The 13,822-nt window shown below is 38.5% G+C and overlaps 1 protein-coding gene across 5 annotated transcripts in view; it reads left to right on the top strand.

The window, feature by feature from the left end:
* The window catches only part of bach2b (BTB and CNC homology 1, basic leucine zipper transcription factor 2b), a 119,442-nt gene extending 107,649 nt beyond the window's left edge, over positions 1 to 11,793 (top strand). For all 5 annotated transcript variants that reach the window (XM_048206757.1, XM_048206755.1, XM_048206758.1 and 2 more), the window contains 2 exons: positions 3,330 to 3,536; positions 6,805 to 11,793. In XM_048206757.1, coding sequence (XP_048062714.1) covers positions 3,330 to 3,536; positions 6,805 to 7,281 — 684 coding nt within the window. In that variant the 3' untranslated portion in view covers positions 7,282 to 11,793. The remainder of the gene's footprint in view (positions 1 to 3,329; positions 3,537 to 6,804) is intronic.
* The last annotated feature ends 2,029 nt before the right edge of the window (positions 11,794 to 13,822 follow it).

The raw sequence follows: 13,822 nt of genomic DNA, 5'->3' as shown, positions 1-13,822 counted from the left end.
TCTTTGAGAGGGGGGGATGCATGCGTGTGTGTGTATGTGGGTAGCTTTCCCCCATTACTCAGCCCCTGTGGAGAGTTCCAGTAATAGCAACAGGGCTGAGAGAAGAAAAACAAGAGAAGAAAGGAGGGAAGAAGAAAAAAAAAGAGGAATATCTTAGGGGTTGTTTCAGACTGTTTTCTTATCTGTGTCACATGGCGTCTCATTACCGAGACATGTGAAACGAAGAGATGGATAGCAGCACAGTAACGTTTCTGGGAATGTCTGAAGGACAGTAATGATATTTAGCAAACATATGATCTAATTACCGCTAAAGGCATTTAACTGACCAAACGGCTAACTTTTCTTTCTTGTTTGCACATTTAAATCATTTCCGCTCACTTTTCACTCACATTAGACAGGAAATTAAGCAATCATAGAGACGGTGTGCCAGTAATATCGCTAAAATATCTGTGCGTGACCTAAGGCATTCGGCCATTCTCATTCCAGTCACCTCTTTTGTCCATCGCCTTCCCACAATTCCCTGCCGGAGATGTCCATGCTAAGAGAAAGTATGCAAAAAGGGACAAAAAGAGTGGTAACAGATGAGTCCTACTTTTCACTCTAGACCCATTTCAAGAATAATAATAACTATAGAAAGAGTAAAGGCACAAGAGAAGAGAGAGAGAGACAGAATCGGGATCACGTTTGAATTTATAAGCGCCACCGGTGTACGTTCTGTCATCTCTGCCGGCTTTCTAAACTGGTTCTGCTGGTAAGACACTAAATATAGACATCACTCTTATGCTACTGCCCCACACACACACACACACAAACACACACCTCGAACCAATATACCAGAGAGGGGAAGGACACATGAGAAGGTCATAGAGAAAAAGCGTCTCCTTGGACCGTGTAAAAAGACATTTCTCTCCATGTAGTCTAGCTTAAAAAAAAAAAAAAAAACGTATCATTAAGACAACACAAATTCACACACAGCGATTCTCCATGTCGGCTGAGCTGTGAGAGTAGAAAAAGGTCTGTCCATCATTTATTAATGATGCCGTGGAGACAGAATGGGCCGACCTGCCAGTGCTCCGGGCCCCCTGCTGTTCTGCGCCAGGCTGGGCCAGATCTACACTTTCATCTTCTCTCAGTCCCAACCAGAGTCACTGTGGGCTTCCCAGCAGAGCGGTCCACTTCACATGGAAGAGTCGCAGCACCGCTGTGGTTCAGGTTTATGGGGTCATAATCACACTAAGCCCATGTGAGTTCTTAAGTAGGGCAGCACTATAGCCAGTATACTGGTTACACTACATTCATTAACCACACTAGTTTAAGTGAGATTATTTTCATGTTATGGCCAAAAACTGATAAATAGGAAATTCTGTAATATTTTGTCTAAATAAATTAAAAATAAAACACTAAAATTAAAATCAGACATTTTAAATGCTGCAAGTAAATTTAGGCAATATAATGTACAGTATGAAAATAGATATTCATTTTGAGATTTGCTAAAGATTACATTTAAAAATGTTGAATTATTAGCGTTTATGAATTATTATTTGAGTGTTGAAAATTAGCATAAACACAATTGAAAAGTCAATATCAGTCAATACATGGATAAAAACTCGACTGATTATTGATACAGTGCATCTGATGTATGTCAAATTATGTAATGTAAATTATGTGCATTAGATGGATCAACAGTGACAGTAAAGACATTTACAACATTGCAAAAGATTTATATTTCAAATAAATACTGTTCTTTTGAACTATATATTCATCAGAGAATCCTGAAAAACATAAATCATGTTTCCACAAAAATATTAAGCAGTTTGTTTAAGCAAATGTTAATATTAATATTAAGCAAATGTTTCTTGAGCATCAAAACATCATATTAGAATGATTTCTGAAAGATCATGCGACACTAAAGCCTGGAGTAAAAATTCAGCTTTTCCATCACATTACATTTTAAAATTTATATTAAAATATTAAACAGTTACTTAAATTGTAATAATATTATTTCAATTATTTCATTGTTTACTGTACTTTTTATCAAATAAAAGCAGCCTTGGCGTGCATAAAAGACTTATTTCAAAAACATAAAAAAATCTTACCAACCCCAAACTTTTGAACTATGATGTATAGGCTATATAAGAAATATTTTCTGCCTGAGGAGATTTTTGAGTTTTCTCAACTTGTAACAAGTTCAAATTACAACAAGTTGAGAAAACTCAATAATCTCCTGCAGCTGGTTGCCTTAAAGTTTTCTCAACTTTTGATTTTTTACAGTGCAGATATTGCCTGAGTGCTTGAGAGAAACTCTGCATTTTAATAAGGAAAATCTTAAATTTCTTCAGATATATGAAACCGAGGTCCCCAATATTTAGTGTTCAGCAGGTACAAAGACAGAGTGAATGTCTCCCTCAAAACCCTGATAGACTTTGCGCTTCAGCAGATTCACCTACAGAGGACTGGCTCAATCCCTCTCGCTTTGTTAACCTGATATTTCTCTCTCTCTCCCTTCATGACACTCATTCCTTCGTTTATCCTTCATGAAAACTCTCTCTGAGAACAGCGGGGTGTCGAAGAATGGCATGCCCTGAGAAAGCCCTCCAGACCATGATGGAGAGAAGTCAAATGATGCTTTATACTGTCAAAGAACCTGAGTATCTCACTCACTGTACATGAAGGAGACATCCGCTTAGAGTGTGTATGTAAGCGGTGATATGTTCAGAATCCGCTGACAGCTTAGCTCATTAACAGTTGTAATTTGCATACTCATGCCCTCTGGTAATCACCTGACAGGAATGTGAAATAGAGGAAGAAACGACTAAAGCAGCTGTGCCGCTACATTCAACCATTGGCTTTTTTAAAAATCTTATTTCTCTGACAGAAAGATGCTTTCTTGATCCTGTCTTTCTCATTCTTCATTCTCAGTCTTTGTTGCTGTCTGTCTTTCTTGCGCTTTTGACCTCTTTGTTAATAAGTGATGCTGGTAGATGTTGTAAGCTTGTGTTGTTAGACCTCGTGAGAGATGCACTTTGTGAATGTGAAGAGCTGTGTTCTGCCTCCATCTAGTGGTGAAGAAACACATTGCAAGTTAGAGTACGTAGGTTACATTCTATTTCATCAGAATACAAAGATCATTTTCACTGGCCATCAATGGAGAAAGATGCTTTTTGAAACAAATGATGTAGTAAATCTCCTTGTGTGATGCTGATTGTGTTAAATTCTCTTGTTGTGTCAACCACATGAGCTCTGATGATGTTGATTTAATGGCTTGAGCTTTCAGAATGAAAAGCAATGTTCATAGAGTAACACTTTGTTACTCATGTATGTCTTTACAGGTCAAGCTTCCGTTCCCTGTCGATCAAATCACAAATCTTCCACGCAACGACTTCCAAATGATGGTGAAAATGCACAAGCTGACCTCAGAGCAGCTGGAGTTCATCCACGACGTGCGCAGACGCAGTAAGAACCGCATCGCGGCCCAGCGCTGCCGCAAGAGGAAACTTGACTGCATCCTGAACCTTGAGTGTGAAATACGCAAACTGGTGAGTAGCTACACAAACACTGACTCAGTCCTGTTGTATGTGACTAAACATCTTTATCGCACACGTCGGCCTTCAGGTTGTTATTAATAACCATAAGCGGCAGGGGACCTTATCTCCTAGGCTGTCACGTTGCCATGGCAGCACAGCTACCTGTCAATCACAGAGCCGGTCCCATGCTGTTTCCATGATGGAGGCGGAGCTGACTGTCTTTGATGTGTGAAGCAATGTATGTGCATGAAGCCTGACAGACTGCGCTTTGATGCCACATGCGCATCCTCCATATAATCTCGCAGAAAGCAGCAGGAGAGATGCCTCTGCTCCTCTTCTCCTCCTCCTTCTGCTCTTATCTTGGAGTTTGACAGCTATATTAAAGCACAACTGAAATGAAGTTGTCGAATGAATGAATTTATGAAGAAGGGAAATGTGTGAAGCGTGTGGATCTCCATGGAGATTGAGAGCGGGAAGACAATGTTAGTGCTGCAGGGTGACCTACATATCTCAGCTGGTCCCTATGGATCACTGTACGTTCATAACAAAGTGTGTTTGCGTGTATGTGTGTGGAGCAGGTTTTGACTATGTTATGAGGACCAAATGTTCTCGCAGACATTGTGGGCCAGGGTTGCCAGGTTTTCACAACAAAACCCGCCCAATTGCTCCTCAAAACTAGCCCAATGGCATTTCAGGGGGGGCCCCCGGTAAAAATGGCGTTCCAGAGGGTAAATTTCGCGTTTTTGGCGGGGTTACCCTGGTAAAATTCGCATTCCAGGGACTAAATATCACATTATTTTGGGTCGATTCACCCCGCGGACATGAAAAACAACCCGTGGCAACAGTGTAAAAGTAGCCCAATTCCGCGGGAAAACCGTGGACTTGGCAACACTGTTGTGGGCATCCCCAAAAATGGCTTAAAGGGATAGTTCACCCAAAAAAAAAAAAAAAAAGAAAATTTTATCATTTACTCACCTTCATGTTGTTCCAAACCTGTATGAGTTTCTTTCTTCTGTTGAACACAAAAGAAGATATTTTGAAGAATGTTTGTAATCAAACAGTTGACAGTAGCCATGGACTTCCATAGTAGGAAAAAAATACTATGGAAATCAATGGCTACCATCAAATATCTGGTTACCAACATTTTTTTAAATATCTTCTTTTGTGTTCTTTCTTCTTTTAGAAGAAAGAAACTCATACAGGTTTGGAACAACTTGAGGGTGAGTAAGTGAAAACAGAATTTTCATTTTTGGGTGAACTATCCCTTTCAGTATACTGAATAATGTTAAATGAAAACCAACATAATGTACATATTCTCAAAAAGTATTTATTTCAATGTACAGGCTCCCTACAATTAAGCAAAACCTGTAAATATCAGTTTGTGATTTTCATCTATATTATCTATATTCAATATAAATCTAATGAAATATTTCAGTGCTGTGTAAAATACAGTTTTTTACAATCGCTAGGACATATTTCTCAATACTTAGGACAGTTTTTCAAAACAGCAGTCTATGTGGGCTAAACTGTGGATCATTTATAATTGCTTTGGCACAAAATGCATACAATGACTACATATTTCAAAAATCACATGAATTCTTTTCTCACAACAACCACCAAAACTTCATGTACCCACAGAACAATTTGCATGTTTACATGCTCTTTTCAACTAAGTCCAACACCTAACATAATACAAAACTAAATAAGACAGCAATTTGCTACAGTAATGCAAATTGAAATAAATACCAAGTCTAAAAACTGAAATGCCATCAAAGCAATTAGATGTAGCTGAACACCTACACAGATGTTGGTAATGAAATTGAAAGACTATCTATACAAAAGGGGAAAACTTAGGAATAATTTTGTACTGTAATGTAAACATGGACCATGTAACATATACTGCAGTGAATTCTAAACAATAGAGAACTGTCATTCTTGTTTTGTAAAGAAACTTTACAAAAGGAAACATTGTATTATGCTGCTTGTTTTTAGTGGCTTTTAGGTCAATGTTTTATGAGTGAGAAAGTGTGAAAAGCTTTGCTAGTGTAATGGAAGGATGAGTTGATTTGAGACGTGTATGAAGTAGTTTTAGTGCATTTTGAATATAAAAAATTAACTGATGTGCTAAGCTGAAAGTTGGTTAGGAGAACTGTGTGAAGTGTTGAGAAATGTGTCCTAGTGATTATAAAAATATTCTATAAATATTTATATTAAGTGTAATTCAGTAAAAAATACAGTAAATCTTGCTATATTGTGAAATATTATTACAGTTAAAAAATAACTTTTTTCTATTTTAATATATTTAAAAATGTAATTTATTAGCCTCTACTCCAGCCTTTAGTGTCACATGATCCTTCAGAAATCATTCTAAAATACTAATTTGGTGCTTTAAAAAAACATTTATTATTTTCAATGCTGAAAACAGTATTTTTGTGGAAACCATTATGCAAAATAAAACATTAACATTATAAAAGTCTTTACTCTCACTTTTGATCAATTTATTGTGTTCTCACTGAATAGAAGTATTAATTGCGTTCTAAAACAAATAATCTTACTGACCCAAGCTTTTGAATGGTACTGTTTATATACTGTATATAGTAGGATTATGTTCAATACAAATAATATTGGTAACACTTTACAATGATGTTTCATTAGTTAACATGAACTAATAATGAACTGCACCTATACAGCATTTATTAATCTTTGTTAATGTTAATTTCAACATTTACTAATACATTATTAAAATCTTGTTAACATTAGCACAGTGAACTAACATGAACAAACAATGAACTGTATTTTCATGAACTAACTTTAACGTAGATTTAGTAAATACAGTAACAAATGTATTGCTCATGGTTAGTTCATGTTAGTCAATACATTAGTGCTTAACTAATGAACCTTATTGTAAAGTGTTAATATATATATTCAGTTGAATCAGTATAGTGATCTTTTTTAAACTCTGCATTAAAATATTTCTTTGATAGAAATTTTCTTTGTGAGTGTTTTTGTAAAGCAGAAGAGCGAGGAATCAGATTTCATTTGAGGAATAAAAAAAATGAGGAATTAATGAAAATGCTTAAATATGAATTAGTATAAACTGTCACTTGACCTACAAATCTGCAAGAAATCTCCGCAATCTCTGCAAAATGATTTTAAAAAAAATTATTCTGAATGACTGGAAAGGTCATACAAAAATCATGGTTATTTATTGGTCAAAAAGTGTGTGTGCTGCACTACACACAGGTTTAAAATGCGTGTTTTATGTGTGTCCACCCCACAGGTGTGTGAGAAGGAGAAGCTCTTAACGGAGCGCAACCAGTTGAAGGCGTGCATGGGAGAGTTATGGGAGAATTTCTCCTGTCTGTCTGAGGAGGTGTGTCGAGACGTGCAGCTGAGCCCGGAACAGGTCCATCACTACTGCCCCATACTGCGCCCCGGCAACACCGCCTCCGTCGCCCCCGGCACCCAGGCCCTGCCCACCGGCAGCATCGACCTCACCACTTGCTCCACCCCCGAACAGAGCTTCCTCAAATCGGCCACTGCAAAAGACGGACAACCGCGACCGGCCCAGTGGAAGACCGGCAACGGGTCCGAAGACGTAGGCAACGACAGGGAGGAGCAAGAGGCCGGCTCCGCCTACCTAGAGGCGGGGCTGTCCCTGGAACAGTCCAATCAGACGGTGACTGTAGACTTCTGTCAGGAGATGACAGATAAATGTACAACCGACGAACAGCCCAACAGAAAGGACTGTACCTAATGACGGTGGTTTCTCTGTGTTGATTTGTTTTCAATGTTTTTTTTATTATTTAATTTAGTTACGTCTTCTGACAAACCCTCAAAACTCGAGGGCTGTTGAGATGGCCAGCCTCTGCCAGTGTTTTTGATTTTTTTTTATATATATATTTATGTCTTTTTAATTGTCTTTTTTTAAACAAAGGTTGACACTACAGTTGTCTTAACAGCAGCAATACTGTTCTCCAGGTTTTCTCTCATTCAGCCATGGCAGAGTGGCTGAGACCTTCTCACAGAACTTCACGATGGTGCTACACCTTTCCATGACAGTGGCAACACTGTCTGTTTCCAATTACAGTCCATTCAGATGGGATGGGCTCTGACCACATCTCAAATTCAGACCTCTATGGACCTAGCAGCAGCATTTTGCTCTCTCTCTCTCTCTCTCTCTCTCTCTCTCTCTGTCTTTCTCCCCACCCCACCTCTGTTCACTATTCCTACCCTCTACCTCTAAACCTCTATCACTCCTTCTCTCGTCTCCTTCTCTTTGTGGCCCTTGTCACAGTAAATTCAAACTCAGGAAATATTCTGAATGTTCAGTATAACTCATGAGAAAAAAAAAATTACAGAATTTTTTTTTCTACAGCAGCTAGACTGTAAATGTCCATATGCAAAAATGTCTTCTGCATCATGCGTTTGTAGTGTCTGTGTACCGCAACACTTAATTTGTACAGATGGTGGTATCTAAAAACATTCCTCCTTTGCCTTCCACAGCACTGATACGAAAGAAAGTACGACGGAAAGACGAACGATTCGAATCGTAGTTTCGGCCACCTTTTGCGTCAGCAATACTGTACCATTGGATGTTTTCGAGAAGTGCTCGCTCGGCAGAAAGCGTATTGTAAATAGTACGGCGCATGGAGGCGGTCTCGGTAATATTGTACAGGTAGAACTTTAGATGGCTTTTTCCGTTGATTCGTTTTTTTTCTTTTCTTTATTTTCTCTGGGGTTTGATCAAGCACCTTTTTGTCACGAAGGGAAAGTTGTTGCTGTTTCCTGTCCCGAATGAATTCCCCATGACGATGGGTGTGCTTAAACTCAGGAAACTAGCATTCTTACACTCACGCATGCACACACACGCTCGCATACGAACCCCCCGGTGCAGCGCATAGAGCCCCTTGCATGTAATCTGGATGTAAACGGTATGCGTAGTGGTGAGCTGTTCTCCTTTAAATGTGAAAACGTGCTCTTTTATCAGTATTTACAGTGTGCTTGCGGACACCTCCGAACAGTGTTATCTCAAAACAAATGTCATCACAATCCCACAGCCTTTCAGTTTCGAGATGGTCCTCCTCACTGCAGAACATGAGATCCAGGGGGCAGGGTTGAATCTAGATCCAACTCCTCCCACTTTACATATCCCTCAACCTACCCGTCTCCGCCCACTGGATCTCGTGCGTCCTGCAGTGAGGGGCTACTGCTCGAACAGGAACAGGAAATGATGTTGAACTCAATTAAAGGGCCTTGCCCTTACCTTTTTTTCTTCCCTCAGCACTCTTTGACCATTTAGCACTTCTGAAAGGGTAGATTTCTTTTTCAGGACCCTAAAAAGTCTGAAATTGAAGCACTTAATGCAGACACTTAAAAGTGTCTCTCCTGGCTAATGATCTTTAATGACATGGTATCTTATAAAGAACGTTTTCAAGTTCATTTGAATAAAATAAAAATAAAAAAGATGAGGGAGTGTTCAAATTGCGTGTTTATGGAAGACACTAAAAAGCTATTTTAGAGAGCATCGAAATTCTGCTCTGAATTGGATGTAATAAGCCCATTCTTTAAAGTTGTCGTATATTTCCCTTTATTGTACATTTGTTAGAGACGTATATCCATACTAATGGGATTGCATGCTGCCTGTATGTTTTATATAGTTTTAGTTTCTTTGCCTCAAAATGTAGGCCTCGGAAAAACCGTTTGAATCCCGACGAGTTCACTCTGGTTTAGTTGAGCAAAAACTAAGAGTGTTTATTTATTTTTTTTAAATAAAAAAAAAAAATTGGATCTCCCAATAAATAATGCAACGCAGTTGGGAGTGCCACTCGTTTGACATAGTTCCATATATTATTTGAATGACCTTTGACCCCCTAGAGCTCTATGTGTGCGTGCTTGTGCATTTCGAGTCTGATGGTTTGATCTTCAGACACGTTTCAAGTTATTAAATACATCCCCTCTCCCTCTCGTATGCAAGCGCACACACACGCACACACACACACACACACACATGAACACGTCACACTGGGTGGAGTGTCTCTCATAGGGATGTAGAATCTAGAGGTGTTGTGATGGATAGTTGTGCTGTTGTTTTCGTTGTGGATCTGTTCTTTTTCTCTTTCTCTTTCTCTTTTTCTAAAGAAATTTAAACAGTATTTGCCATTTCTAAATTGTAATCAGGTACAAGACTAGAACTAAAGATTTATGGGTCCAAGTGGACATTTGTGCACACATATGCAAATCATCCCTATAATGATGCGTTTTTCTTATTTCTTGTTGTATAAATAATGAAGTGTGGAAAGCATGACCTTCCACTTGACAAGCACACTGTCGTACACTTGAGAATCTTGTCCACAATTTTGACATTTCTGGAAAAAACAAAAGGTCACACCTGCATCAAGGCTATCCAAAAACATTTTCCCAAATCTGCTTTTATTTATGTTCCTCGCATAGCAATGTATTTGTTGTGTACTTGTGTATTTCTGGGCCGTACATGATACGGCTGACTCCTCACGCTTGCACACTTGGCCTTAAGAGCCTGGGGATGCTTCGGTTCAGGCTGACGTTTCGATACGGACGTGGAAGAAACCGAGAGTCTGGGTGACAAGGATTGGAATTCTGACCTCTGTTAGCCTCTGTTACTAAAAGCTGCATCATGTTTGCCTCCACGGTGACTTCAAGGGTTCGTCCTGGTCACAGAAAGCCTCACAAGGTTAAATAAGCTTATTAGCTCTCCTCTCAACAACACTTCTGCTAGTTTTTGTTGTTTTACAGAGGTTTTATTTTCGTATCGGACTCGTGGTTGCTCTTGTATCTTGTCTCAGGGTGCGTGCCAACGTTTTTTTTTTTGTTATTTTTATTTGGTTTTCAGACATTTTTGATGGTAGCTGGTGAGCTCAGCTTTCATTTGTCACTTATTTTTGTGTCTTGCATTTTTGTGTCTTCTTATAAAGCTAATGGGTGGGTAGCATGATTTTTTTTTTTTTTAGAGTTTCTAAGTTAAGAATAATTGATGAGTAGAGAAAACCAACTAGATTTGCACAATTCTTTTGGATAACAAAAAAAAAAAAAAAACCCAACAAGGGCTATGGAATATCTCGAAATAAAATCCAGCAATTCGTTTTTGGTTGTAAATTGGCTGCTACAGCTAATTGTTTTAGCTTTCGATCTGCAGTTGCGGTCAAAAGATGCGTATTTTAAGCTTTGGTAAATGTATTGAGAAACAATACTGTACAGGAAAACACCCTACATCTCTTCATCTACGTGAGCTCAAGTTTAATGTCGTTTGAATAATTTGGTCGGTTTGTTTCATTCGTGCTGCTTCTCAGAAATATGAACACTGGCGTTCCAAAGGGTTGCTCAAAAACTTGCCTTTTTCACAATTTGCTCAACTTTATAAAACATTTGGTATTCGGACTGAACGCGCAGGCAGAAAACGGCGCAAGAAAAAGGCAAAATGTTTACAAAAAGGTGTCGTGTTTTACGAGAATTTTGCCATGTACATAGAAATCGTGAAGCTCATTCGAATGGATAGGTTTAGCATTCTGTCTCTTTGTTTTGTACGTTTTTACAAGCGAACAGAGAAATGGCCGTTTGATAACTATGCTCCTTTTCCTCAAGTTGTCTTTTCGCCCGACGGGGATGCTCCAGTGTACCGTGAATACAAATTGCACCTCCAACTTTGCCTTAGAACTTCCAGAGGCCATAGTTCACATTCAAGTGAAGTGTGTATGCAGGGGCTGTGAGCCCCCATGTTTCGGCTAGCAGAGCGGACTCTCTCTCTCTCACACTTATCTACCTGTGAAATCCTTCATACCTCTCATTACTGGTCAATGACTGTATCAGCAAACTGCATCAGGTGTTTTTTCTACATGCTTTTTACACAGATTATATGGATTATTGTATTGGTAGATTTTGGTGCATCATTTTTAATGGAATAGCTCTTTGGCTAGTAGTCACACGAGTTGTTTTCTTCTCTCTATCTCTCTTTCTGACTCTTTATCGCATTTTTTCTAGAAGACTGTTTTGTGTTAATATTGTCGATTTGAGGTAGCTGTTTCTTTGCTTATTCTGTACTAAGAGTTTTTACTTCTTTTTTTTTTCATTTTGAAATGCTACATGACCCTAATGAATTTAATGACTTAAAACCATTGTACATACTGTATTGTGCAGGACTCATTTTCATGCATTTCAATTGCTAGTGTTATATAAATTACAGATTTTGTCTAGACACCATTTCTGTTTATGAAATAAAGAAACATATCATGTACATTGTGTTGTGATTGCTTGATTCTCCTCTCATTGTTGAATAAGTGTATATAGAACCATTTTTCCATAGTTTTTTTTTTTTTTTACTTTGTGCTTTCATTGTGTGCCGACAATATATAATAAGATAATAATGAATTGTCTAAATTAATTTAAGTAAATTTGTCTTATAAAATGTTGTGTAGTATTGATTCTTGAGTTAAGGAACATAAAAGCAGAGGTTAACTCTGAATTCACAGTCAAACTGTATTCCTGCATTTTGTCAGCACCATCATATATTTATGAAAATAAATTAGGCAAAATCAAAGTCAGCTATCATTCTGAAGCCCTCTTTCCAAAGTTTACTTGTTTTGAGTTCTAAAAAGCCAAAAGTTCTATAACGTCAAAGACTATAGAATAACACAAGACGTGTCACTCGTATTGTTTTGAATGAGAGAAAGTGTAACGCGCAATATGGCGGAATAAGTCCCGCGTTCTAAATAAGAGCCAATCGCCGACTGGTAAAGTCATCGCGTCACTTCAGCGGCCGTTAGAATCACCGGTTTCTATAGAAACAGTCAGACTCGCGCCTCCGAAGAGACGCGCATTTAAGTCTGTGCATGCGCATTAGCTTGATCCAGCCTGAAAAATACAGTTTTTTTGTCATGATTCGAGCCTTTAGAAACTAAATTTATGAGCTGGTTGTTGTTAGATTTCATTGGTGATTTCAAATATGAAATTTAATCGTAAGGTTGGCGAACAGTTTTGGAGAATTTGATGTTTCCCCATTCAAAGAGATTGCATGATGCCCAGGATGCCCGAGAGGCGTTTCAAAGATGGCCGCCGAGTGAAATGACTTGTCTTAAAGGGACTTTGATAACGTTCATCCTGTTAGTCAATTCATTCTGTGAAGTTGATTATACATCTGTATGTATATAGTAAGCTAAGTTTAGACTCCCCTAGATGCAGTAGGACAGCAATCATGTGTTAATGAGGTCTGTGTTAGCCAATTTACTGAAATCAGTCAATACATTTGTATGTTGCTTCCACTAACGGAAACTTAACTAACTTTGATCGGCAGTGCACTGACAAAAGACATTATTCTAGTGTTAAAGCTGCAATATGTAGATTTTCGCCGCAAGAGGTCGCCTATTCAAAACAAAGGCGTAGCTTGATGACACTGAGTTTGAGCGTGGAATCTTGGGAGATGTGGTCTTCACCTCACAGCCGGTGGAAAAGAATCAGGACAGGACTTAGGCAGAAATCATGTTCATGGATGAGATTATTAACGATACTGTAGTATGAAGCAGAGCAGGGCCGAGTATTGTTGAAGCTAAACGAGGCCGCTGGAGTGACTGATAATGAGAGGCGAGCGCGACATATGGCTAAAGCAGTAGAACTTTTATTATGCCACAGTCGCCACTTCTGCATCTTCCGGTCAAGCAAATGAGGTAACACCACACTGTTTATCATATTAGATACATTTGAGTGTGTTGTAAATGATGTTATAGCGTTACTCTGAGCGTTCGCTCGGTGGCTGCTGTGAGACACTTGTTGCACACTGCAGTAAGCTCGATTTTAGAATAACATTAATGTTGGGTGGCTTGTGTTGATAAATTTAATGCAATTAATTTTAAAACATATTGTATGCTGGAGAAAATGCTGAAAAGCTGCATCTGATTATGCTATGTTAGCTACTTGACAAAATAATGTTTTTCTCTGAGGTGTGGTAAAAGCATGGTACTCTTGGAAAATCAAGAAAACTAGATTTAAACAATAAGACTAAATGTGTTGAGCTATATAACAATCATTCGTTTTCTGTCTATAAATGTAACCAAACAGTTGTTCCCTTGTCTATTAAAACATGTAAATATTAAAGCGTCTTTGGTGTTTCTATGGTTTCTGCAAAATAAAACCGGAAACCGGGGGTAACGCAGATATGACGCCATTGACAGGCAACTCCTGCACACATCCCGTATCCTTGGTTACAATCCTGATTTTCTCACGATTTACAATTAGTTGGAAACATATGGGATATTGTAAGTACTCAACTG

This window comes from Megalobrama amblycephala, linkage group LG11, assembly GCF_018812025.1.
Source record: "Megalobrama amblycephala isolate DHTTF-2021 linkage group LG11, ASM1881202v1, whole genome shotgun sequence".
Taxonomy (NCBI): Eukaryota; Metazoa; Chordata; class Actinopteri; order Cypriniformes; family Xenocyprididae; genus Megalobrama; species Megalobrama amblycephala.
Note: the sequence above shows the minus strand (reverse complement) of the source record. Positions and strands in the feature narration are given on the sequence as shown.